Source organism: Drosophila ananassae, chromosome XL (genome assembly GCF_017639315.1).
Source record: "Drosophila ananassae strain 14024-0371.13 chromosome XL, ASM1763931v2, whole genome shotgun sequence".
Lineage (NCBI taxonomy): Eukaryota > Metazoa > Arthropoda > Insecta > Diptera > Drosophilidae > Drosophila > Drosophila ananassae.
The window spans coordinates 4,806,121-4,833,415 of record NC_057931.1 but is presented as its reverse complement, the minus strand read 5'-3'; the positions used below and the strand labels follow the sequence as shown (position 1 = coordinate 4,833,415).

Genomic DNA, 27,295 nt, shown 5'->3' with positions numbered 1-27,295 from the left:
GCCTGATTTTATCTCCAGACAAGGTAATAACTGGAATCTTTTTATTTAAACAATATTTCTAATTAATTTATTCCTTCTTCTGTTTTATTTTCTAGAACTCTTTTAATTCTGCACTTATATTCGTCGGAGAAAAGCTGGGCTTACTCCTTTCGATAGTTCAGGCCGATATCTGTTCAGTGTTGGAAAGTATCGCAACAATGCTGGTAACTGAGCTGGGCAGTGTTATTGCTGTTTCGGTTTTGCTGCAAAAGATGCACTTTTGAGGCGCAGCGAGTGTGCACCCACGCCACACGTCCTAGACCCCTAGAAGTGCAGCAGTTGCAGTTGCAGTGGCAGTTGAAAGTGCGCGGAGGAGAGTCCGGCGGAGGAGATCCAGCAGGAATTCGGGCCAGGGCGTCGAATGGTGTTTTTGTGGAGTGGAAAGCGGACGGGCGGAAAAAGTGGAAAGCGGAAAAGTGAAAAGCAGTGAGCTACTGCACCCACCAAAAGCTACCCAACAAAACTACAAAGTAAGAATACTAAGATATCCTGCAGGAGCCGTAGCCAGTCACTATTTGTGTGTTTTGTTTATTGTTTTTTGTGTGTAAATAAACAAAACCCGGCTCTGGTGGGTGCTCTCTCTCTCTCTCTTCCTCTCTTGTAGGCTTCCCCCATTCTTTTTTTTTTTATCAATTAATTCCCGTTAGTTTTCAAATAGCTCGCCCAAACTGATAAGTGAAGTTTTTCGATTTGTTTCAGTGTATTTTGGTGTACGTGTATCTCAAAAAGCAGAAGCACCAGCAGCAGCTCTTTTTTCCGAAAAAAAATCGATAGCGCGCCGTGGGTTGTTTATTTTATGCTTCGTCTGCAATTTGCAGCCCCTTTCTCGCTCTCCCAATCTCCCACTCTCCACCACTCCAGCACTCCACCAGTCCAGCACTTCAGCATACTCCCTCCCTGTCACCCACCCCATTGGGCGAGCCAGAAGAAGAAACAAATACAAGAGATATATACACACCAAGATAGGTGACAAAGGGGTAGAAGCGGGGGGGTAGAAAGGAATTAAAAATAATAATAATTATTTTTTTTTTTTATCGCCCAGCTATGCAAAAAAAGTGGGAACTATAAAGCTGAAGAAACAATTCCAACAATCTAGCCATGCAATCATTTCAGCGAAAAAAAAAAAAACCCAAAAAAGAAAACATTTTCTTCTGCCGTTTTTCTGGTTTTCTTCTATTTATGGCATTTTCCGCTCATTATGGCAGTTTAGCATATTTATGTTGGAAAAATATTGGGGTTTCTTCGCTTCTTACCTTTGCATTTTTTTCATTTTGTTTTTGTTTTGTTTTTTTTTTGGCCCGGGCTTGGGCTATAAAAACAGCGTTTAATCCAATTAAGAAAAATAAAAGTCGAGTCGGGGCGGTCATTTCGATACGGAGGATACCCTGCTGCTCTAAACAAAATTAACTATTTTTTTTTAGAAATATATATCGAAAAGCTTGAGCTAGAGCTAAAAAAGTATGTATTTTTTCACATTTTCAATATTTAATTAATCGAAAATCCATTTGCAGAAACAACTCTAATTACTGGAAAAAATTAATGCCAGCCGGAGTACTTATTATCAGTTAGTAGGAACGTTATATGGTAGTTAGTTTATCAATAGGCCATAAATTTCAAGAACCCCGTATCCGTATAGAGGCAATCCTATAAATATAACTTCGTCATAGACAAGGTGAAGTAAGTTATAGATTCACCTTCCCGGGGAGTAGCTCCAACTCTTAATATCTAAATATTTGAAGCTTTAAAGCCATGTAATATTTAAGAATAATTCTGCCAACTCGGCACTAGCCAGAAAATATGCTTAGATGTACAATTTAGGGAAATTACACAATATGCTCTCTTATGGAAATCCAATTGGTTCTTTTGGGATTCGGCTATGCCCCAAGCATTTCACTGTAGAGCATCGTGGGCATCGGCATTCGCTGATTGCTCCGGCTTTTGGCCATTCTCAGTCTAAGTGGGTGCGCGAACGGGTCAAGATGCAGAGAAGGAGCTGAGCTAGCTAGGAGGAATTCCAAAAGCCCAGTTACCCAGATAGCCATGCACTAATGCACCAAATAATGCTCTTTGCAGACCAAGACGAGCCCCAATAATGGAGTCACACCAGCCGCCGAAGCGGCCATCATTGCATTTACTCACGGATGAGGCGGGAGCAGGAGCTGGAGGAGGAGCAGGACCTGGATCAGTGGGTGGAGCGATAGCTGAGATGTCGCCCACTTCCGGCTTCCTGCCGGACATGCCGCAGTGGAAGAAGGATCTCATCCAGCGGCGCAAAACGAACGTGGCCCGCACCCAGGCGGCGTCCGTCGCCGCCTCACCCACCGAGGCCGGCGGTGGCAGTTGTGGGGCTTTGCCGGAAGTGCCAGTGCCAGGTGCCAGCAATTCAGGTGAGCAACTGGCCAATACACCTGTCTCTCTGTGGATTATGTAATCTAAATATCCAGCTGTTTCTATTATCATCTTAGTTAGTGACTTGTTAGCTTCATAATTTGATATAATTTTGAATCTGGTTTTCCGTTACTCTCACTTTCAAGTCTGTTTTTATTTAAACAGCGCGCCGAACTATCGATAACGCGCTATCGATATGGCGAGGTTGCCACCTGGTCGAAAAGCCAAACTAGTTTTATTTGAAGCCAGAAAATTGAGAACTGATTGTGTTTGTGTGCCTTGCCAATTATCTTCTCTCTCTTTTGTTTTTTTTAGACGCTAGTCAAGCACTGGCCAAGAGAAATGCGAATGCGGCGCTGCTAGCAGAGGAAAAGTCTGAGAAATCTCTAACCGGAGGTCATCATACCCAAGGCAAAGACTTTGTTGTTGCAACAGAACTACCAACAACAACAACAACAACAACACCATTAGCACCCATACCAAAGCAGAGATCGAGTTTACTAAACACTCAACGAAGTCAGGAGCAACAGTCAGAGATTCTAAATACGGATCTGAGAGAGCGTGGAGAGCCGGCAGCAGCGGTAGGCATGGTGGGGCTGTCAGTTCGCTCCCATATTCGTGGTGAAGTTGAATCTGGCACAGCGGCAGCAGAGACAACTGGAGCATTAACGGAGACAGCAACAGCAGCAGCAGCAGCAGCAGCAACACAAGCGGCAGCGACAGCAGCGGCAGCAGCAGCAACGTCGTCGTCGTCAGCAAATCAATTGTTAACGAAATGCAAACCCGGCCAGAGCGTTGCTGAAGGCTCGTTGTTCCCAGAAGCGAGCCAACTCGATAATAAGAGCTCTAGCTCCAGCTCCTGCAAGACAAAATCTATATCCGATAAATTGCAGAGCAACAAGTTCATCCAACAACAACAGCAGCAACAACAACAACAACAGCAGCAACATCATCAACAACAACAACAACAGTTAGTGTCGCCCAGCAAGGTAACGGTAAAACCGACAATGGTCGCCATGCAAGAAATGAAAAAAACGACGAAACAAAATGGCCAGCACCACCACCGACACATACCCGGAAAGATCAGTGCTGGCAGCGGCAGTGCCGGTGGAGATCCCGAAGGTAGTCCCTCAAATCTACAGGATTCTCTGGTGGACACTGGAGAGGATCTAAGCTATGGACCGGGCATTGTATCGAAGCTACGGTGTCGCTACCTCAGCCTGGCCCTGCGCGAATCTCGGCAGCAGAACAGCAAACAGCGCCTCCAACGATCCACCAGCCTGAACACGCTCCTCGATCGCGACGACGACGAGGCCGATGGGGAGGGGGAGGCGGAACTGGCCGAGGAGACGGTGGCCATCAGTCAAGTGCGTGCCAAATCCACACCGCCACCCATTTTGGGGGCGAAGCCAACGCCAAGGCCCATCCAGCGACCGGTTAGCTTGGGTGCCAATGGAACAGTGCCACCCACAGCACCCAGCTCTGTCCAGAATCCGCCCAGCGACGACACCAAGCCCGGTGTGGTGGCCAATGGCAACCGATCGAGGCACTTTAAGCGCGGTAATGAGGTGATGAAGCGGGCCCGGTCCGTGGAGGCCCTGCTCTGCGAGAAGTCGCCGTGGAATAGTCAGCGCAGCAGCAACATGACACCAGGATCCAATGCACCGGCAGCCAAAACGATGGCAATGGCGGTAGCCACCTCACCGGCCGCCTCGCCCACCTGCGTCACCATCGAGGACAAGATCCATAATGCCCGGGAACGGTTGCACAGCGGCACGGATACTGCGCCACCGAAGCGTCTGGCCTCGATTATCGATGATACGGAACGACCGCCACCCGATCTTGTCAAGCAAACGCTCAAGATGTTCGAGGCGAGCGCCAATCGCCGGCCCAGGACTGCCCACCGCTCCAATGGAGTTGGAGGAGTGGCCAGCAAGGTGGCCAGCTACAAGTCGATAATCAAGGAGCAGAAAGTGGCGCCGACCAGTGTCGGCTTTGCCTCCTCTACGCCACTGCGTCCAGTTAATCATCCGGATATAATACCAAGGCAGGCGATGCGGCGCATCGATCTGGCAGAGACGACGGCGGCGGAGGAGCAGCAGCCGGCGGAGGAGCAGGTGGCCACCATAACACAGCCCAGCGAGGCGCCGAGCGAGACTGAGGCGAAGGCGGCGCACGACGAGGGTGATGGAGACAGAGATGAGGGCGATGTCGCAGGGGAAGGCGAAGGCGAAGGCGATGACGACAACAACGAGAAGCACGACAACGAAGGCGACGACGATGGCGAAGGCGATGGCGATGGCGATGGCAGCGACGATGGCGATGACGACGAAAACAATGAGTGCCAGCTACGCTCCGATAAAATGGGCGCGGCAGGCGATAAGCCCAGTCCGGCGACGAAGAGCCCGGCGACGGAAGCGGGAGGCGCCCTGCACCGATCATTCGCTCCCACGACTGAGAACGTGCATGTAGCAGCAGCTGTAGGAGCAGCAGTACCAGTACGGAAACTAAACACGGAATCATCATCATCCTCGTCCAGTACCACCAAGCAGATTGGAGTTATCCGGCCGCTATTTAACAGCCAGGGCATCACGCCGCCATTGACGAGTCGGGAGATCGAAAAGAATCGGATCAATGAGATGAAGAAGTCAACGGAAGCCGGCGGCATTGGATCTGGAGCGGGTGGATCGCTCGGCTCACCCACCACTAGTCTCGATACCGTGATAAACACCAAGGAGCCACCCACCAGCAGTAGCAGTAGTCACCAGAACCTCCATCATCTCCATCACAATCATAACAATTGTGAAACGGATGCCACCACCGCCTCACCGATGGTTACGCTGCGAAAGACAAGGAATCAGGGAGCCGGAGTCGTCGGAGTGATGGCCAGTTCCAGTCACACGGCGACGGACAACTCGATGGTGTTCAACTTCTCGAAGAGCACCAAGGGAGTCCCGGATTATATCGAAAGCGATGTTGTGATCTTCAGGCGCAAGCGGGAGCTGCCAAAGGTGAGTCGTCTCTCTTATAGTCTCTGTCTGTGGAAGAATTCTTCCCTCCCCGGGTGGAAGAATGTGACCAGTAGCAGTCTTATCTTGCGGATTATTCATGCTTAACAATTACCCCGTGAATTATTATTATTTTTTGATAATAATTTTGTGTGTTGGAGGCTCTGTTGTTATGGTTTTCAGTTTTCAGTTTCCTTCTCCCATTCTACATTCATTTTATTTACTATTTGTTTTATTATTATATTATATACATATGTATGTGGCTAGAAAGATAGATAGATATATAGATATATGTATTTCTTTTTGTGTCATACGGCGGCCATGCCATATAAACAAATATGAAACAAAGAGCGATCATGCGCATTTCGAAAGTTCAACAAGAGGCGGCGAGAACGGAACTGAGAGGCAGCTCTGAACCGAACTGAGCTGAAGATATCTGGAAGAATGGTGGAGAAGCTTGGATACTCTTTCCCCGGGGTGGCTTTCTTTCGATTGTCGGAATCTAGGCAGTCTTTTGTGAGGCGTTTGTGGGAGAAGTGATCAGGAGTCTTGAGATTAGTGATCTTCATAGACTTTGTACTTCGAAAACCAACTACTACTTAGTTACTAGAGCTACTAGAGCTCCTATAGTAGTTACTAGCTTTCTGAAGAATGCTTGAAGAATTGTGTAGAACCTTGGATACTCTTTCTTCGGTGTGGCTTTTGTGAGTCACTTGTGGGAGTGATTCTTCTGTAGTCTTGAGATTATTGATCTTTGGGATTAAAGAAACATAATGATACCTCAAGGACCTCTCTTCTTAGACTGTCTACTCCCATATCTTAACTACTACTTTGTTACTAGCCTTAAGAGTAGTTACTGGCTTTCTTCCGAGGATTATTATACCTTTCCTATAATTACTTTCGATCTCTTCTCCAAATGACTGGTTCCATTCAATCATAGAGTAGACCTCAGTGCCTCCAGTCCCCCAGTCTCTATCTGGAGAGTCAAGATAATCAACATTTGATCAACAAATGATCTTTAATTATGGTTATGAGGAAGGCGCCCCCAAAAAGGCAACAAACCTCTCTATAAGTAGTTGTAGGAGAAGCTCACTGAATTCTTGAAGAATTCGCATTGATCTTCTCAGTCTCCGAGTCTTCGAGTCAATTAAAATTCGCCTTGAATAGCTCTCCGATCGATAGCCCCGATTCCTCCCAGTGCGACATGTGCCAGAGTCACTCCCATATGCATATACTATATACTATAGTATATAATATATAGTATATAGTATCTGCATATTATTTCCCAAAGTCTGCTTTGTTCCCTGCCCTGCAACCAGATGCAAGTCGCATCTGCTGCCAGTCTTCTCTGTCTCAGTCTTCTGTCTTCAGTCTTCGATCCCTTCTTCTCTGGGCTTTTGGGCTGCAGTTCTTTACTTATTTTTGATTGCTCTGCTCTGCTCTGCTTGGGAAACCAGTTTCTTGGTGGCATGGCATGCATGTGGACATGAGAAGATATTTCTGCGCTTCCTGCTCCCATCAAAGTTCCAAGCCAAACTTATCTTTTTTTTTTTGCCCCCTCTATAAGTATTATGTAGCTTGTATCTGTGGGATAGATTGCCGGCTGGAACTTGGGTTTTTTTGGTCGACTTGGATGGCAGACTGGACTGGGCTGGGCTGGGCCCAGGCACAGCTGTTTCAGATCCTGTAGCTGCCTTGCAAACTGGCTTTATCTAGTGATGATTAGTTGGCTTTTTAGTGAGGAGTTCGACTCTGCTTTAAAAAACTATTTTTTTTTAATCTATTTTTTATCTTTAATGCTTTGAGATAGCTATATTTTTGGGTCTGTTTAATTATTAAGATTTATTTTTTGTATTTTTATATTAGTATAATAGCTTTTTTTAATTTTAAATACTATTTTTTTTATAAAAATCATTTTTTTTCCAATAAGATCTAATAATATTTAATTTTTTTTATTGAAAAACAGTTAATATTTTCCAAAACTATCTATATCTAGCTTATAAACTCTAGTATCTCTTAGCTTTTTGGAATAGTTGGGCATCTCTGGCAGTCGATCTCTCTCTCTCTATCTTTTCTGCTCTCCTGGCTCTCGTTCCCCACTGCTTCTTCTTGTTCGCACCGGTTGCTGCCTGAAAACCCGTTTTGTTTGTGCTTTGTGCCGTTCTCTGGCGCTCTCTCTCTCTTTCGTACGACCTCCCACCGCCCCTTTGGCTCCCCATAGCCTCCCCCCCATCTACCTGTCCTTGCTCCTCTCCTCTCGCTTATCCTCTCACTCTCTTTCCAGCGGTGAACCCAATTTTGTCAATTCTTTCTTTTCCTCTTTGTTGTTTTTGTTTTTTTTTTTTGTTCACTTCCACTTGTGGTGTGTTTGCTTTGCTTTTACTTCTGACTTTTGCTTTTGTTTTTGCTTTTGCATCTCTGTCTTTTGACTTTGATTTTTGTTTATCTTTTGGAGTTTATTATCTGTTGTCTCTTTTTTTTGTGTTTTTTTTTTGTATTTTTTTGTGGCATATGGCTGGGGGTCGCTATTGGTGGCACGAAAATGGGCCAACTGGGACTGGGATTGGGGAGCCGAGACTCTGGGAACAAGAGGGACTCACTCTGGACGGACTCTGGACTGTGGACCCTTGGGCAGCCCCCCTTTCCCCTTCCCCCTGCCGTGACTCACAGCTGCCGATGATGACCCACAACCGGGAATGACATTTCCCAGAATTTCACTTTTTTGAATCACATACATATGTATGGAGGGGATAAGTTTAATTTATTTATTTTTTATTTTAATATAATATCTCTCTAGTACCTGTTACTATTATTTAAACACTCTTACTCCCTCCCCCCTTGTAATCCAATCTCTTGAGGAATTTGTGACTTTAATCCCCAGAACAGCTGGGAATCACTTTTTTTTATATAAAAAAAAATAACGCCATAAGGGTATCGAGTTGCCTTCCATCTCGTCGGTAATCCAATCCACCTCCCACTTGTCATATAATAACAATACTAATTACTACAATTTCCGCTTATTGTTTTTTTGTTTTTTTTTTTTTGCAGCCAAATGAGCCGGGATTCGTGTTGCTGGGCGACCTCTCCGTGGAGACGTCGACGGACACGGACTACGACGACCTATCCATGTGCCCGCCATCGCCGTGCGATGTGGAGTTCGAGAATGCCAACATTGTGATTGATGGAAAGTCCAGCATACGCCACAAACCCAAAGAGTCGACGGTGAGTTTTGAGGATTGGGAGGATTAGGAGGATCTCCAGGACTCCCTCTTATCCCTCTTATAGAGAAATACCCAAGGAGTGAGTCAGGAGTGGAGTGGATATTGTTATTCCCCCCCACAAAAAAAGCTACCACCAAGTCACCAATATCAATAGTTTGCTTTTTATTGTATGTTATGGAAGGATAAGATAAGATTATATTCCTCCACTGTGTGGTGGCCACATATTTATAGTCAGTATTGAACAAATACCAGAAATAGTGGGGGAAGTGGAGACCGAATTCCACCTGGGCCTTCCACCTCGATAAGAAGGTTTTAAATACTATATTATATTATTTTTTTTATATTTATCGGAGCGGACTATTAATCAAGTTGCATTATATTTGCTTCTATCTTGTATTTAACTTGTATTATATATATATATATATATATTCCGATTCAGGTGCTTTCCATCAGTGTGACTGATAGGGAAACTCTTTTTTTTTTATTTTTATTTTTCAAAGAGCAGCAGCCTGAAATTTTGAAATCAATTCAATCGGGGGTTTGTTTTCTTCGATAAGAGAAGCCGATTCTTCATCACCATCATCATCATCATGGTGGGGTTGAGTCACTTGGGGGTTGGTATCTTGGTAGCTATTCTCCGATAAGGTCGATGAGTAACTCTGGGGGGGACTCTGAGTTACTCCAACAACAGAGGCGGCCAATCCAATTTGTAATTGCCACAATGTCACGGTTAGACAGGAGAGGAGTTCATAGCCATCTGGTCTATAGTTTATGGTATCTGGAGAAGAGACACCAACCTTTGGAATAAAATAATTTATTCAAATGCCAATGAAATCGAAACTGCCTAATACATAATGCATTAGAGACTCGTATTTTAAACGGATCTTGGCTAACCTTGGAGCTATAAGGTCTAGTTGGTGTCTTGGTCTTGGAAAGTGGCCAGAGTGATGGCCAGTTGGATACTCCCTTTGTCCTTCACAGTCTGGATATTTTTTTTATCGGGTGGTGATTAGAAACGAATCCATTGATAGGAGGAGCTGTTATCAGTTGTGGTTTTTTGGGTTTCTTCAAGAATGGCTTCTTTTTTAGGAGAATATTAGAGGGGGAATATTGGAAGGGGTTGGAGGGACTATTTCATGTTATATTCCTCTTGAAACTCTAAATAATTAAGGTTTAGTTACTTTTTTTTAAGGAATATTGTCATAAAATGGTTGTGGTAGTGATAGGGTTGGGGTTTTAATAGTTAAAGAGGGTTTGAGGAACTTAGGAAGGATAACAGGGGAGTTGTATAATATAAGTTATATAAATAAGAGAGTTTGAGGATCTTGGCAAGTCAACAGAAGAGCTATATCACTTACTATACCTCCTGAAACCCTAAATAATTGTGTCATAATCATTTTTTTATAAGAATACTATGATTTACAGAATAAAATGATAAGAGTATTGATAGGGAAAGTGGGAATTTAGAGTTAAAGAGGGTTTTGAGGGAGTTCTAGGACATATAAGGACTAGTTTTGAGAAGAATATTATTAAAGAAAATGGTTTGAAGGAACTTAAGAAGCCAACAGAAGAGCTATATCATGAAATATACCTTCTTTTTTATAATAATATTCTAATAAAATGATAAATGAATGAAATTAGGGATAATATAGGTGTTATGTGGTATATAAGGACTAGTTTTTAGAAGAACATCAATCTTTGAAGCCCTGAAGTCACTAGAGAAACTATCATTGGAGGTTGTAGGAACTTCAGAAGCCAAATAGAAGCTATCGTGTATCATGGGTCATGGATACCCCCCAAAACCCCCCAAATAACACCACAGCACTCCTCTGGAAACTAATTATCTATTCCAGTTGATGAAACTCGTTTACTGACTCGGATTTCTTGATCTTTTTCCCACACAGTTCCGCGTGCAGTTCAACGACACGCTGACATCGACATTTGAATACCCCTCCGAGGCATCGATGACCATTGACGACCCGCCGTACGCCGATCCCTTCGGCCATGTTGGCAAGCACCACCAGCTGCCCCTGGCGGAGCAGATGCAGTTGCTCCAGCATCGCCAGCAGTTGGAACTGGAGCAACAGCAGCATCAGCAGCATCATCATGTTACTGTGGATGAGATCATTGAGTTGCCCACCTCGACGGCGGGACAGGGATTAGGGCATGGACATGGACATGGGCATGGACTTGGACACAGTAACAACAAGCAGGCGGCGTCGGTGCCGGGGGCGACGGGGGGCGGCACGATGCTGGGGAATTTACCGTTGGGTAAGTAATATCGGTTCCGTTCCGTTCCGCATTATCCATCCAAGCGTGCGTTACTCCACACATACATACATATGTATGTGGTGTGGCATGCAGCAGATGCAGTAGAAGCAGCAGATGCAGCAGCAGCAGCAGCAACAGTAGTAGCAGCATCAAAAAAAAAAAAATATATGGAATGGCTTGCTCTGTCTCTGTCTCTGTCGATATCTTAGTCACTCTGTCTCTGTCTATCATACACTGCCTGCCTGCCTGCCTGACTCAGTCTCTCTCTATCTAACTGCCTGCCTCTGTCTCTTTCTTTCTACCACTGTCTCTGTCTCTGTCTCTGTCTTGTGTCCTTAAAGCTGTTTTTTTAGTTATTTTTTTTTTTTTATTAATTATAATCACACTCTACCCACCCAACCACCCACCCACCCACTCATCATCCATCACTCATCTCGACCTCTATCTTAGTTGTCTCTTTTTTTAGTTTTATTTTTTTGTCTCAAGGATCTCAAGGACCACTAACATATCATTACTTTTAAGTCAAAAAAACAACAAAAAAAAATTAGAAGAAAGGGGAAGAATTCTTCAGGGTCTAAGCAGGAGATAGTATTACCTTTTAAGGGATAACCTCTGATAATCCCAAGACTTCTAACACTTTACAGATAATAATAATGATACACCAGACCACCCACCACCAGTCTCCGTCTCAGTTCCCACAATATCTAGCCCCAGGTCGGTGGGTAACGGCAATGGCTGTTGGCCCAAGCTCCGAGACCTGGGCGCCCAGCTCCGCCGGCTGACCAGGCTGACCAGGCTGACCAGGCTCATCAGGTGGGTGGAGCCAATCAGCTAGCAGCCTCTACTCCACTACCACCACCACTATTATCCTCCCTGCTCTAGAACTCTAATCCATTCCAGAGTTGTGCTTCAGTTTGTGTTTTAAATTCCATTCCAATATGATTTTTTGGCCAAAAAAAATAAGAGAAGAAGACCATCAACTGAAGCACAACCACTAGCCACTAGCCACTAGCCATTAGCCGTTGGATGCGGAGCATGGCTTCAATTTCGACTCCCTCGACTATTTTTGCAGATTACCCAAGTTTAGGGAGGGGTATTATCTTGCAACAGTTGCCACAACAACAGCCACAGCAGTCGCCGCCCGAACCTGCCATAGCCAGTGTGGCAACATCCGAAGCACCATCACCTCCGCCAAAAGAAACAGCAACAATGACACAACCATCGGCAACCGGATTGGCGCCAATCGCTGCCAGAAACAACAACGATGTCACGGTCGCCAAGCGCCCCCAGCTCCCGGCGAAGCCACAGCCGCTGCGTAGAAGCCACCGTCCTTCGGTGTTGCTGAAGCCGCAGTATGCCTGCTTCCTGCAAAACGATGATGCCACACCCAGATCCCTGCCAGCTACAAGAGGACCTCGCAAGGCGGCCTCCTTCTCCTTTTCACCAATGGCACGGCAGGAGGCAGGAGGCACTTCGGAGGAGCAATCGCCGACACAGCAGAGTAAATATGATAAAGGAGAGCACGATCAGCTCCAGATCCAGATCCAGATCCCTGACCAACGGGAGCCACGTCGTCGGCCCAGTCTGCCGTCGTCGCTGGCCCTGCCCAATGCCAGCACCGCCCTGCTCCAGGCCCGCATACCAGGCACTACGCTCTACTATGTCTGATGTCCCGATGCCGCCACTCTAAGCTCTCCTCAAAAAAAAAAAATAAAAAAAAAAACCAAAAAACACCAACAGACTCTACTCCAAAACAAGAACCAGAAACCAGTACCAGTACCAGTACCAGAACCAGAGATATCCCCAGCCAGCCACCGAAACGTAGGCATTGCCAAGACCTTTAAATGATATTTGTTTAAAATTAGGCTAGAAAATCACCCATAACTCCCGGTATCCGGTACCCGGTACCCGGTCCGTTCAACACCTCCTTTGTTGGCAAAACCTCCATGGTGACCCCGATCCGTTCCCATAACTGGTTGTTGATCATTTTTTTCAAATGGCCGCTAAACTGTAAGCTGTAAAGTGTAAAGTTCCATTCCGATTCCAAAAACAATAATAATAACAACTCAATGCGGAAGAAAGGAACAACATCCCAACCAACTCAAAAACAACACTCACAAAACAAACACAACAAACAAATAGAAAAAGTAAAGTTAATAAATGTTAAAAAATAAAAACACTGGGGCGGCCGGACACTCGAAACACACGATTAATCAATTATTAGATGCGCTTCCTGATGCCACGTTTATGCGGAGCCAGAGTTTGCGATGAAGCCACCTAGAGTTACCTGGACAGACCTGGATGATGCTGTAATATAAACAATTGGAGTCGGAGATTAATGGGATATAGATGCTTTTCTGTTACAACAAACCCTGCTATAAACCCCTGGCTAAAAATTAGGGCTTCATCTGTTCCTTATCCTGAAAATAATAGTTCTTAAGAGCTAGTTGTTAGGTTTACACGGCGGATATTTACTTAAATTTTATTGTATTTTAGTTATTTGTACTGTGATTCCTATTTATTCTTTAGATTTTAGTTAATTTTTAGCCAAAAACAAAGCCTGCTATTTTGCTTTTAATAGATTGCTTAAATATGTTTGTTTTCTGCTTTTAAATTAATTTTTAAATCGCGGACAGCGGACAGACAGACTGAAACTTTGAAATAAGCTTTAATTTTAAAGTATTTGTTTGGAAATTGTTATAAAATTTGTTTTGGCTTTAAACTAAGGCTTAAATAGTTTTTGTTTCAGACCTTAAATCTTAAATGTTTAATTGGCGGACAGCGGACAAAAAATCTTTCAAAATTTGTCAGAATTTTAAACAATTTGTTTTAAAATTAATTGCCAGCTTGAAAATATTTAGTTTAAGCTTCAAAATTATGTCTAAACCTTTTTTTTTTAATAAGATTTGGAAGTAAAACTGTATAATTGACGGACAGCGGAGGACGGACAGCGGACACCTGCTATTTTGCAACACTATAGCATGCCCGGCCAGTGTTGCAAGTGGCACTTGCAAGCCAAAACTTCCTTAGTTTCGTTTTCCGTTTCAATTGATGTGTTTTTTGTGCATTTGTGTGTCGTGTTGTGTGCCTCTGTCTATATACAGTACATATATGTGTATATATTAATTATGTACTATAGTTATAGTGCCTTTTGTACGTTGCTTTTTGTTGAGGCATGTATTGAATTGCAATTGAAACTGCTTATGCATCCCATCTCTTTCTGTGCGGGGCTTGCCATCTCTTTCTGTGGGGTTTCCATTTCAAGAAGCAACCTTTTGTTAAAAAAAAGCTACCCCATCCCAACCCATTCTACTTCTATTTCTACCCTCGATTTCAATTTTTTTTCGTTCATACTAATTTCTTTTTGCAGATATTATTTAAATGTAAACAGAATACATAAGCAAATCGTTGAAATAATATCTATTGTATACCGAAACCAAACAAACAAAAAAAAAAAAATACTGAAATGAAATGAAAGAAAATTAAATCCAAAATAAATATCTATGATTACAAAAAAAAATAAATAAAAATAATGCCAAGCCGAGGCGCAGATAACCCGATCCGAAAAGCAGCAGCTCAACCCGCAAATAACAAAATAACAATAATCATAAAACCCAAGAACCAAAAAAAATCTAAAAAATCTAAGCGAACAAGAACACCTCTAACCCAGTGCACTTGCTCTGTCTGCTCCGCTGGGCAATCAAAACTAATCGCCAATTCATATTACTATTAAGGTAACTAACCCCTCAGAGATTAGAACAAAAAAAAAACACGAAATATTTCTATTTATTTATTGTGGAAACACCACCACCATCCAGCACCCCAGCACCCCAGCACCCAGCACTTGGCACATCCTCGTCATCATCATCATTGCCTTGCCAGTCATCGTTTCATACTTCCTCCTCACTTCCATTTCCATTTCCATTTCCAAGTCCAGTTTAAGTTTCGTTTGCTTGGAGAGTTCCCCTTAATCGGACTGGAGAACCATCCGCCATCCACCATCATCATTATCCACCCATCAAATCCCACCCACTACCCACCACCTGGTTGAAAATATTCTCCCCAAAACTCGGTGCCACTTGTTACTCTTAAGAACAACTAACCCATCAGATTTTTCAATTCAAAAACAAAAAAATTGTATTTAAACCCAAACTAATGTTGAATTTTGAACAATTTTAGGTTCCAAGGCACTGGGCTTCTACACGCCCATGAAGGGCGGCACGCCGATGGACAGCCTCTTCCAGCTGGGCATCACCCGGTACGCCCTACCCGAGAGCAGCAGCAGCGGAAGCAGCAACTCCAGCAGTAATGGCACCAGTCCGGCCGGAGCCAATGCCAACCGGGCCATGTTCAATGGCAATGGCAGTCTGGTGGGCCTCGGCGAGGGACTCATCAAGGATCCAGAACCGAATTCAATAGCAGGAGGAGCAGGAGCAGAAGGAGCATCATCCAATGGAGACGGCGCTGCAGTGGACGAAGATGATTACCATCTGACGGCGACGCCGGGACCAGGAGTGGTGTACAGCGAAGGCACCCAGAAGACGGACCTGCTCTACTGATCCAGATCCTACTGATTCTCCTACTGATCCTCCATTTATTCATTCCCACAAAAAACGAAAACCCATTCCCAATAAATAGTCCCCGAAAAGCGAGCGCTTAGGTGAAAAAAAAAATAAATACCCAGATCGGACAGACACAAAATCGATGCTAGAGTCGACAGAGTATGGCGATATGATCCATAAAGATACGTATATATATAGATATTATTTGTAAGTCCCGTAGGCCTAGTACCCCCCATGTGTATGTGTACAACAACAAGGCGGTGCCGCTGGCGCATCGCCTCTGTGTGTGTGTGTGTCTTCTTTATATATATATATATATATGCATATATATATACCATATATATATATTACATGTGTTTTTTTTTTCTATAAATTAATAATATTATTATATTGTAATTGTATCTACGGCACTGATTGAACAACCGTTTCGCGAGTGTGTTCGCTGCTTCATTTGTATTTGTATTTGTATTCCATTTACGGTATTTTGATAGTAAATATACAAAAAAACAACAAATCAACGTATTTCCGACTGTATCTGAAAGGTTAAATCAAATCTGCAACGATATCGCTTCAAGTTTCGCTGACAAAACGCTGATTAAAAAAAATATATATATATATATATATATTAATGTGGAAAAAGTAAAACCTTAAGTGTAAGACGAGCGGTATGATCTTCTGACCCACACACTATATACCGCTTCCATTTCCTTTCTTCCTTCCCAAAAAGAAATTCTTCCCCAAAAGTTCCCCATCCGGAATCGGAAGAAAGCAAAAAAAAAGAAAATTGTAACGTTTGCCTCATAATTATTATATACATTTAGCACTTATTAAATATTTTTTACAATTGTATTCCGTAAATAAATATTAACATACATCAACATTAACAGTTTTTTGTTATTCAAAATATAAGAATGATAATTTAAATTTGAAATTTAAAAAGCTAAAAAAAGGGACCGCCAAAGTTCAGCCACCACTAGCGTGAGTCGTTGATGTGGCCAGCCCTGCCATCACTAATTTACCAACACTGCCGGCAGTGGCGATAACCGGCTTATCGCAATATCGATAAATGATTTATTAGTGCTGCCTGTGGATGTTTTTTTTTTTGTGATTGTGTCAATACAAATACACGGTTTTCTGCAATTTAATCCGCCTAATATCAGACGTGGAGTTATGCGAGAAGCGGCGTTGCAAGTGACCAGCCAACAGTGCGGCCCGGAATGTATGTGAATCGGTGGTGCAGCAGCCAACTCCGCTGAAAAGCGAACTGCTTTTAACCTTAGTTGACATTGAAATGTACCCGCTTAGTGGACACCGAGAGGTGCGTGTGTGTTCTCTGCCCCACTGCGAGGGTGTGTGTGTGTGTGTGTGTGTCTCTTGATTGCAAAGGAGGATAGTAGATGCGAATGATAATCGGATCCTCAATACTCCACCTAACTGTTTACATATGTGAGGGAGAGGGGGGTGTGTGTGTGTGTGTGATTGAAATCAAAACACAACTCTTTTTTTTTTCGAACAACAACAACAACAATAGCCAGAGAAGTACTGTTACTGATAAGGAACAACAACAATAATAAGTAGTGTGTGTGTGCTGCAATAATAACAACAACAACAAGAACAACCAAAAACAAATTGACTTTTTGTTGTTGTGTAATCATTCATAAGTATTTTAATGCAAATTCTATTATTTTTGATTTAATTTTTTTATTTTTATTTTTTTTCTATTCTTGTTCTTGCCTCCTTGTGGGCTCTCTGCCATTCAAATCGATCTTCTGCTTGTAGTTGGCATTCGTTATTAATTAAATCAGCTCAGTAGTCGCCACCGTCGTTGTTGCCTCAGCCGCCGCCGCCGCTGCCTCAGTCGCCGTCACCGTCACCGTCGCCGCCAACAGCTGAGCGTAAGAGCGAGAGAAAGCCAGCCAGAGAAGGGAGAGTGAGACAGAGAGAGAGAGAGAGACAGTGGGCCCCCTGGAATAGGGATTTTTCCATTCCCCCCTACCTCCAAAAAAAAAATAAAAAAAAAAACTACACACGAAAGTTAAATCGCACAACAAATCGGAGCAGCAACCGAAGCAGCCACCACCACCAGCGGCACTTGGTAATTAAAACAAAAATAAAAAATATAAAAAATAAAAAAAAAATTAAGAAAAGAAATAATAATAAATATAACGAAAAAGTTAAATGAATCCGGCGGCACTCTCAGTTCTCAGTTGCACAGATTCATTCCACTTGCACTTGTCACCTGCTCCCTGTTCCCTGTTCCCTGGAGCCTCCTCCATAACAGAATCAGATCTCTGATCCGATCCGATCCGATACGATCCGATCCGTTATAAAAATAGCAACGCCTTAAACGATCGCAACACGATCTGCCAGCCCGACCCACTCCCAGTTCCAGTCCCAGATTAACATTCAAGCGAGATGAGCCAACCACTGACCAGTAATCCGTAATCCCTATTGCCCCTTTTCCCAGAGAGAAGTTACCACCCAAAATTATCGCTTAAGCGGCAACATTTCACTGGATCTGATGGCCAAGGACGAGGAGGATGACCTGTTGCCGGACAAGGATGCCGCCAAGGGTTTCTACGCCAAATACGAGCCCAAGGAGATACTCGGCAGGTAAGTGATGGACATCTGACTCCAATACTAATGCTATTTCATCGAAAAAAGTATAGATCCCTCGGAGAGAATGGCATTTCACAAGAAAAGAAATCAATTATTGTTTATATTTAGTGCGGAGCTTGCAGTTATCCAACTTCTTGCTTGTCTTTTTGGCAAAAAAACAAAAAAACTGTGCCATGAGTCACAGGGCCATCTCGGAGCGGCTTGGAGTGGCTTGGAGCGGCGCCTGGTTGCCGGCTAATCGGTTGGGTATATGGTGTTTCCATATCCAATCATAAATCCGGATTGCACTTGACAATTACAACCGAGATGAGGAACAACAAGGGCAACAATTTACAATTTGTGAATAAAAAAACAAAAAACAAACTTACATGACTGCAACGACGACGACAGTCTCCTTATCTGTTGAGAGGCGGGATGGGAACGGCTCCTTAGATAAATCACAATCATGCCGAAAGCAAGTGTCCACTTACATGATCTTATTTGTTCGCTATTTTCAGGGGCATCAGCTCAACGGTCCGGCGATGCATCGAAAAGGAGACCGGCAAGGAGTTCGCCGCCAAGATCATCGATCTGGGCGCCACCACGGAGGCGGGTGAAACGAATCCATATCACATGCTCGAAGCAACCAGACAAGAAATCTCAATACTGCGCCAGGTCATGGGGCATCCCTACATAAGTGAGTTCCTCCCAGATAGATTTCTTCTCATTCTCTAATCCTTTTTTGTCTTTCCAGTTGATCTACAGGACGTTTTCGAGTCAGATGCATTTGTTTTCCTCGTCTTCGAGCTGTGTCCCAAGGGTGAGCTCTTCGACTATCTGACCTCCGTGGTTACTTTATCCGAGAAGAAGACCCGCACCATTATGCGACAGATATTCGAGGGTGTGGAGTATATCCATGCCAAGAATATCGTCCATCGTGACTTGAAGCCCGAGAACATATTGCTGGACGAGAATCACAATGTTAAGATCACGGACTTTGGTTTCGCCAGGCAGCTGCAAGAGGGCGAGAAGCTAACAGGTTGAGGAGTTACTATCTAACTATAACTATTATCCTTTGTAATGTCTGTTTGTCCTTTTCAGATCTGTGTGGAACACCTGGCTACTTGGCGCCGGAAACTCTCAAGTGCAACATGTTCGAGGGCTCACCCGGCTACTCCCAGGAAGTGGATATGTATGACATAATATTAGTTAGGGAATTCATTTATGCAGCACTCCCCCCTGTCTATATACATATATACAATTTCTGTCAAGGCCGACATAATACTTTAGGTAGTGTTACGATTAACGTGCGACTTTACAATTGATTCATTCCTCAAAAGAAAATACCCAAAACCAGCTCTGAGTCACGCCTCTGGCTCTGACTTGCACAGCGTAGAAGAATAGGAAATCGGATACTCGATCGGTTGTCGATGTTGTGTCAACTATTTTTCTTGGATTCAGCAAAACGAACGAAAGCATATAGATTTGTGGCTGCAATGGGTGGTGGTGCTAGTGGTGGTGGTGGTGTGCTGCTTAAATGCCAATAAGGGTCTCCTGTTATGCCTCGACACACTGAATTCAACACCTCTTCCTCCTTTCGAAAAAACAGATGGGCCTGTGGCGTGATTATGTTCACGTTGCTCGTCGGCTGTCCGCCCTTCTGGCACCGCAAACAGATGGTCATGTTGCGAAATATAATGGAGGGCAAATACAGCTTCACCTCGCCCGAATGGGCAGATATTTCAGGTGAGTACTTGCCAGTTACCTCTTAAAAGAAATAGATTTAATGATATTTTTGTAGAGGATCCAAAGGATCTGATACGCAAATGTCTAGTCGTTGATCCTGCGCAACGTATCACCGTCAAGGAAGTATTAAGACATCCATTCTTCAACCAAATGGTAAGTTCTCGTCCCATTAGGACCAAGACTACTCTGTTTTTTATTCCCAAAGAGATCAGTCTACACACCTTTTAGGTATCCGCGTTCGAACAAGGGGCATTTTTACCCAGAAGTCTTTTTATTTTTTTATTTATTTCGGGTGCTAGTCCTAGTCCTAGTCCTAGTCCTAGTCCTTGTATATAAAGCTTTCACAATAGACCCATAGACTAAGAGCCTCTGGTGAGGAATCAAACACACAACTCTCCCAACAACCCGCCCCTGCAATTGTCTCTAAAACACATAATTCCTAAAAACCAAACAAAAAATTAAGAACTCTGTGACTCACCCACTCACAAAACAGCCTATTAACTGCTTCTTACTATTTATCCTACAAATTAAAATTATGATTATTATTTCTGATTTCCGAATCCTGATATTCCTGGCATAAGTTTAAGTTTAGGGATGTAACACACTGTCAGATCTATGGCCTGACAGACCTCCCCCTTTTTTAATCGATAGTTTTGTGCATTTGCTTTAAGTTTATGTTTTATGATTACGATTTTTTATTACAACCAAAACCATTTTCTTTCTTCTTTTCCTTACATATATACGTATACGTTCGGTTTCAATTAATTTTAAAAAATAAAAACCAAAAAACTCGATAAAATCGATTAATTCGATAGCTGTTCGAGCAAAACATTGATGGCCTCAAGCGCAGCCTGTCGACCAAGTCCCGACGAATGAGTCGCATCACTGAGATCGCACTGGTAACGAACTGTTCCCGGACTAACCCAATCTCCCTCTCTCTGTGCTGTGTGTCTCCATTAATCGGAGCCGTAATCGCTGTAATAACGATAATCCCGATGACCAACCAACCAAACCAAAACAAACAAACAAACAAAAACTATCGGGGCCGGGCCGGCTCTATCATTTCAAACTCATACTCCGTCCGTCCGGCCCTTTGCATCTTCTATTCGTTCGTCTCTGTGTTCCGTGCATTCTGTTTTGTTTTTGTTTCTGTTTCTGCTTCGATCTGTACATCAACTATATATATAATAATATAAAATATATAATATATATTATATGCCAGCATAATAACTTCTAACCGAACAAAAAAAAAAAACAGAAAAACAAACAAACAAAAGAACTATTGCATCTGATCTGTTTTGCTTGTTGATTGCGAGATGAGATGCCCCCCTATTTGATTGATAACGATAACAAGATCCCCCCCCTAATTCCTACATCTCGTTTTTTGTACTCCCCCTCCACTCACCTCTCTCAAAAAACACCATGTTTGTGTGTAAAAAAGATATTCGATTAACTCCAAACCGATAACCGATAACAGCTCAGCGCTTGCCATTCGATATTCATGCTCTGTCTTATATATATATTTTTGAAATCTCTGTGTCTGCATGCCTTAAATTAATTAATTAATTTCAAATGAAAAACCGATTAGAGTAGGGTCCTTGTGTCGTAGCCCAGGAATTCCCAGTTCCAGACCCGATTGTCCCTTCCCAGTTATCGAGTCACTGCATGTTCCCGATAGTCAGAGTGAGATCAAAGGTAGTGAGATATAGATATCGATTATAATATTACATATCCAGGACTGGAAGAGGTTATCTTTTAATACTAAATTTAAATAACTAGATTTTACTATTACTATGATAGATTATCGATTATTAATCGATACCCGATAGTCCCCCCAGGCAAGGTGCATATAAAGTGTATCTCAGGGAGCTCCTAGGCACCTTCTAGCTCTAAGACCTACCTTATAGAGATTAGTTATAAGAAAAATGGTCCCCCTTTCATCCTTACACATTTATTTTTAAACTTATAACCAAATTTTAATTTCTTCCGCGACTACTCTGCTGCTGCCACTGCCACTGCCTGGCCTGCCTCGAAACTGCACTTCTCTCGATATGTTCTGTTCTGTGCCAATAATGGCAGGTGCTGATGGGTGAACGCCGCCAAACGATGGTCTCCAGTCGGTATCCCCACCTCCAGGGCGAGGTGGGGGCTAATGGTGGCACGGTCGGTGGTGCAACGGCGGCGGCGGCGACTGCCTCTGGCAGCTCTTACCGCTTTGGGCAGCTGAACGGCCCCGCCTACCTGTACTATGGGGCGCCCCAGAGCTCCTACTCCTCGAACCGGCTGCGGGACGGCCCTCTGGACGATGCCACCGCCATTGCGATAGCAACCTCCTCCTGCCATGCCACCACCTCCACCTCATCCACCGCCTCTGGGCCCATCTCCGCCATAGCCTCCACTTCTGCCACTGCATCTGCCTCGGCCACGTCCATATCTGCCACCTCCTCCTCCTCCTCCGCCTCCTGCTCCTCCCACAAAACGCTCACGGCAACGGTCTACTATCAGCAACAGCCTCAGCAGCAGGCACCATCGCAGTCGCAGTTGCAGTTGCAGTTGCAGTCGCAGCAACAGCAGCAGCAGCAGCAGCAGCAACAGCAGCTACAACAGCAACAACAGTTGCACTTGCAACAGAACTTGCAACAGCCAGGCGAGAGCCTGACAGCCGGCGGCAAGCACTTGTTCCATGCACCAATACCCGTGCAGGCAGGTTTTCCTTTGATTTACTTTTTTTGCTTTTACCACAAAAACATTATCCCAAAAATAAAAATTAAAAAAAGAAAACTCAAAAAAAGGGAAATTGTTAAGTTTAAAATAGCTTATATAATTATATTTCAGTCTTAAATATTTTAAAAACTATTTCAAAAACTTGTTCAGATCTTACAACTCTTCAAATAATTTTTTCAAATTATTTTTCAAAAACTTCCCTTTTTCAAAAATATCCCTTTTTCAAAAATTTCCCTTTTTTTTTTAAATTTTGAGTTTTCCTTTTCTAATTCCCACTTAGAACCTCACGTATGACTTACTGATCACTATTTGCCGATTAATTTCTAGAGCTTCTTAGATCACATCCCCCAGCACATAGACTTCACTTCGAAAAAAAAGAAATATTTTGAAAAAAATCCTCTATTTTTTAGAAACTCATCCACTATCATCCCTCTCACTCACATACGCGCACACTATCTCTGTCTAAGACAGTAAGTCTGTGGATCGAAGGACACTGCTTCCCATCCATCCATCGATCTATCGATCCATCGTAACACCCTAGTTGCAATTAGATAAGCCTAAGATCGTGTACTTTATACCGCACTCTTAATTTTATTATATATTTTCTTATAGACGACACTTAGTATATCACTCTATATCATAGAGAGTAAACACCATGTTTGTATTATATGCACCTTTCTCTAGTACATATCTCTCGGGTGAACTGGATGATATATACCACTTAGAACTGTATGTAGTTGACTTGCTTTCCGGCTTAGATATATATATATATAGTCCGCTTAACTCCCCGGTCGTGTGTCTATATCTCATTATAGTATTTCTGTCTGTGTGTTGTAGGGAGCTAGGGTACTTAACCCCCACGATTAACCCCAAAAGGCATGGTATTATTAGCTCTGATTAACCCACAAAATACATACACCCATATATCTGTTTCTGTATCTCTGTATCTGTATTTGTATCTGTATCTGTATCTGTATATTTTATATAAACACAACGACACCCCAAAAGATTATCGTTTCACTGATGGATTATTTTTCGTTTAATCTCCTCCACTGTTGATGATTTGATGATGTTATACACGTTTTGTGTGTTTGTGTCATGTGTCTCTATATTGTCAGAGTCTCAACGCCCTTATAGGATGTGTGTCTATAAGTCGGTGTTGTGGAGACTCCCTTGTGAGTAAACCAAGTCAAACTGATAGATAGATTCAATTGCATATTTATGTACATCCATCCAATCACTCAATATCCGATATATACTATTATTAAATAGCGTTGTCAAGTCCACACCACTCCTTGTTCTGTTCCACCTCCTAAAACCATTAACTCTTGTTCGCTTTGCTTACTATTCTGTTCTATTCTATTTTCTGTGTATTTTGTTTTAAAAAAACACTATTAACTAACACTTCACACTCCCATTCAGACTCATGCTTAACCCTATAATCCCCACAACTAACCAATGTCTATAAATAACACTTGAGGTATAGAGACAAAGTACCCTCTTTCTGTGTTGTCCGCAAGGATCTAACCCACTAATCCCACTCGTTGAATCTTGTTCAACTCTTAACCCCGCCGACCGACTGACTAACCCCCCAAAAAAACAAACACTAACCATATATATAACCCCCGTTTAACCCATGGCGTGTGCACTTAACAAACAATAAAAAAAAGAATAAAACAAAAAAAATATAAACACAAAGCCAACAATGAGATCAACACGCAATGCAAGTTGCTATCGATTGGCTTCGATAACTAATCCATGTCCTTCTCTTTAACACCATTTAGCTGCGGAAACAGAGTCGCTTCAACGCACGCAAAAAGTTCCAATTCGCCATATTGGTGATAAGGGCCGTAATCCGGATACGTCGTCTCCGGTATACCGCCGAGCCGCTTCACGTTGAGGAGGCGATCCGGGATCCGTACCGCGTCAAGGTTCTGCGCAAGGTGAGTTGCTTTTTCGATAAAGATAACAATTGGAAGGACAAATTATCGATATCATATCGATATCATGTCGTTCTTTTACGAAGATTTTATGTCGTTTAGAAGTTTCCCTCCAACAATAGGAAGGAAAAATTATCGATAACATATCGATGTCGTTCTTTTACGAAGATTTTATGTCGTTAAGAAGTTTCAGAAACTTAAAATAGCTATAATATCTTGTCTTTTTATTCAAAAATGATGATCTAGATGATTAAAACGACATAGTTACGATATATATATGTCGTTTTTCTATAAATATTTTATGTCGTTTTAAAGCGATGATAAAATATCGATGTCGCTCTTTTAGGAAGATTTTATGTCGTTCTGAAGTTTGAGAAACTTAAAATAGCTATAATATGATAGCTTTTTCTTCGTGAATATTGATCTTGATGATTAAAACGCCATAATTTTATGTCGTTTTAAAGCGACATGATCCAAACAACCATTTTGAAGCCATAGACCCATTCTTGATCATTTTTTTCACTGAAAAAGTTTAGTAATCATAGTCTACTCCTAAGTTATCTAGTCTAGAACTATTGTTTATCCTTTTTTGATTAAAATTATCCCTTTTTTTATAGGTTATCGATGGCTGTGCCTTCCGTGTCTATGGCCACTGGGTGAAGAAGGGCGAGGGCCAAAACCGGGCCGCCCTCTTCGAGAATACTCCCCGCACCGAGCTCCATGCCCTTTACATCAACAATCTCAGTCGATAGGAGGCGGTGTTCGCAACTGGGCGTGGTCGCTGCTGAGCTATTTAAGCACAAAACACACACAAAGAAAGAAAAAAGAGCAAAAGGAAAAGCGAAAGCGAAAGCGAAGCCAGAAGTAAGCAACAACAGAAAAACGAATTAAGCAAAGTTACTAGAAAAGAAACATATACTGGAGATCGATAGGAGATTGAAAGGATATACACCAAAAAAGGACATGCCTTCGATATCGATATCGCCTCGTTCTGCAATCGCTTTCGATAACAAACGATACAAAATAACGATAAAAACCATCAGTGAAAAGAGCAAAAAAAGCACACAAGTGTACATATGTATAGTTGTTCTCTCTCAGCCTTTTTGTCCTTGTGATTTTGTTTATTCTATTTAACTTTTTTTTTTTACCGATAAACGATAAACGATAAACATATTCTATGTGATTAAATATCAGTTAGTTAACAACAAATATTGTCAGAACGAGCCGAACAACGAGCAGAGTGGAAGATGCGGAAGAGAGAGCCGCATCTCCATGGGTCCCAAGGTCCTTGCCTCATTATCCTAACCTAAATCTAAAGATAAAGCCTAAATCTAAACCCACACGAGCAAGCGTACATGCATATGTATTTTCTGTTAATGATTCTATTAAATTATTTAATTGTATTGCTAAGCGTTTACATTTTAATTGTTATGTTGTAGTATACACAATAAATAAAAAAAACAAAAAAAAAAACGATCAAATGAATCGATAGGTTATCGATAACAGCAATTAGATGTGCTTGGAGCAATCGTAGTTGCGTTCACAGCAGGCGGGGAAGTCACGGTTCGTGTTGACAAAGTCACGGAGCTTGCAGCCCTTGGGTGGCGCCACCGCGGCACAGGTAGTGATGGTGGCATGCCCATCGCCGTGGCACTCCACGCCGGCGCAAGGATGGTTGGGAGCCTTGCCGGTCTGGCCAGGAGACATCACGGAATTGGGGCCCAGCACGCACTTTCCGGGATGATCTGTTATCGAAGAAGCGAGAGTGTTGATCGAATTAATCGAATGATTTTAGAAATTATAATAGTTCTATCTATAGGTTAAGATTTTTTTTATAATTTTAATATTGAAATTATAAATATAAAAGCAATATTTTACAAATAAAATTTTTAACAACAAAGACAATTTTTTAAGATTATAATTAAAGTTCCTGCTTACCGGGATTGGCGGCCTTAACCCTGGCAATGGCACCCTGGGCCTGTTGTCCTCCCAGGATAACGGCCAGGCAGATGAAGACAATGGCGGCAATGGCGACGAAACGAGACATCCTGCAGTGCTGGTTCTGGTTTTTCGATTGAAATTGAAAGGAATGTGATTGTGGAAATGCTATCGACTGGAGTGCTGGTCGGCAAGTGCTGGTTTCTGAGCCGAAGCTCCAATGCTTTATACCGATTGCCAGTTATCAGGCCCGGAATGAGACGGGGGCTAATCCGACTTGACCTTGTCCAACGATCCAGCTTCCAGCTTCCAGCTCCCAGTGATCCTCCTCCAGCTGCCTGTTTGGCTGCTTTTCTTGTTCTTATTATTAACAATAATAAAAATATTATATTTTTTTTTGCTTTTTGTTTTTTGTTTACTGGCCAACGACGACGACTTCCCATCGGTTCATTGAGTATTTAATTACAATTGCCCCCACACACCAACGACACTCATCTCTCGTGTGTTAATTTCATTTTATTCAACTTTAATTTATTTATGAGCAAACACAACCACACACACACACACATTCGTTCATTTTTAATATATTTATTAATGATTTCGTTTATATTTTTTTTTGTTTTGGGATGAGGTGAGAAGTCGGGGGAGAGCCACCTTATCACGTTTCTGATTTTTTTTCGGTTCGACCCGGCGCCCGTTGAATTTTTGTTTTGTTTTTTATTTGACATATTTTGCTTTTTTTGGGAATTTTCTTGTTTTGAGTGTGGAATTCCTGCGGTTTTCAGAATGCTATTAAGAGGTCCCCAGGGTTACTGACTCATCGCGAGGGCACTTTCGCCGGCGCCGAACGGGTCTTGAAC

The 27,295-nt window shown here is 42.8% G+C and overlaps 3 protein-coding genes across 6 annotated transcripts; 2 read left to right on the top strand and 1 right to left on the bottom strand.

Moving 5' to 3' along the window:
- The first annotated feature begins 148 nt into the window (after positions 1-148).
- On the top strand, positions 149-14,416 carry LOC6503514. 2 transcript variants are annotated; one of them, XM_032452855.2, is made up of 7 exons: positions 149-509; positions 2,113-2,426; positions 2,743-5,438; positions 8,484-8,657; positions 10,561-10,927; positions 12,000-12,748; positions 14,298-14,416. In XM_032452855.2, exons 2-6 carry the CDS (start codon positions 2,132-2,134, stop codon positions 12,593-12,595), a joined length of 4,128 nt encoding a protein of 1,375 aa, XP_032308746.1. In that variant the 5' UTR covers positions 149-509; positions 2,113-2,131; the 3' UTR covers positions 12,596-12,748; positions 14,298-14,416. The 2 variants fall into 2 exon arrangements, with proteins under 2 accessions (XP_032308746.1, XP_032308748.1); XM_032452857.2 differs by lacking the exons at positions 149-509; positions 12,000-12,748.
- Positions 14,417-16,516: 2,100 nt separating this feature from the next.
- On the top strand, positions 16,517-25,900 carry LOC6503515 (phosphorylase b kinase gamma catalytic chain, skeletal muscle/heart isoform). 3 transcript variants are annotated; one of them, XM_014905479.3, is made up of 11 exons: positions 16,517-16,708; positions 17,269-17,584; positions 17,957-18,102; positions 18,606-18,784; positions 18,842-19,126; positions 19,189-19,279; positions 19,697-19,833; positions 19,889-19,986; positions 21,913-22,536; positions 24,342-24,500; positions 25,115-25,900. In XM_014905479.3, exons 3-11 carry the CDS (start codon positions 18,011-18,013, stop codon positions 25,247-25,249), a joined length of 1,800 nt encoding a protein of 599 aa, XP_014760965.1. In that variant the 5' UTR covers positions 16,517-16,708; positions 17,269-17,584; positions 17,957-18,010; the 3' UTR covers positions 25,250-25,900. The 3 variants fall into 3 exon arrangements, with proteins under 3 accessions (XP_014760965.1, XP_032308759.1, XP_032308760.1); XM_032452868.2 differs by lacking the exon at positions 21,913-22,536 and adding an exon at positions 20,649-20,732; XM_032452869.2 differs by lacking the exon at positions 21,913-22,536.
- LOC6504122 lies at positions 25,653-26,979 on the bottom strand. The gene is made up of 2 exons (XM_001964193.4): positions 26,436-26,979; positions 25,653-26,242 (listed from the first exon to the last, which is right to left on the bottom strand). The coding sequence occupies exons 1-2, from the start codon at positions 26,542-26,544 to the stop codon at positions 26,007-26,009; spliced, it is 345 nt and encodes a 114-aa protein (XP_001964229.1). The 5' UTR covers positions 26,545-26,979; the 3' UTR covers positions 25,653-26,006.
- Positions 26,980-27,295: the final 316 nt, after the last annotated feature.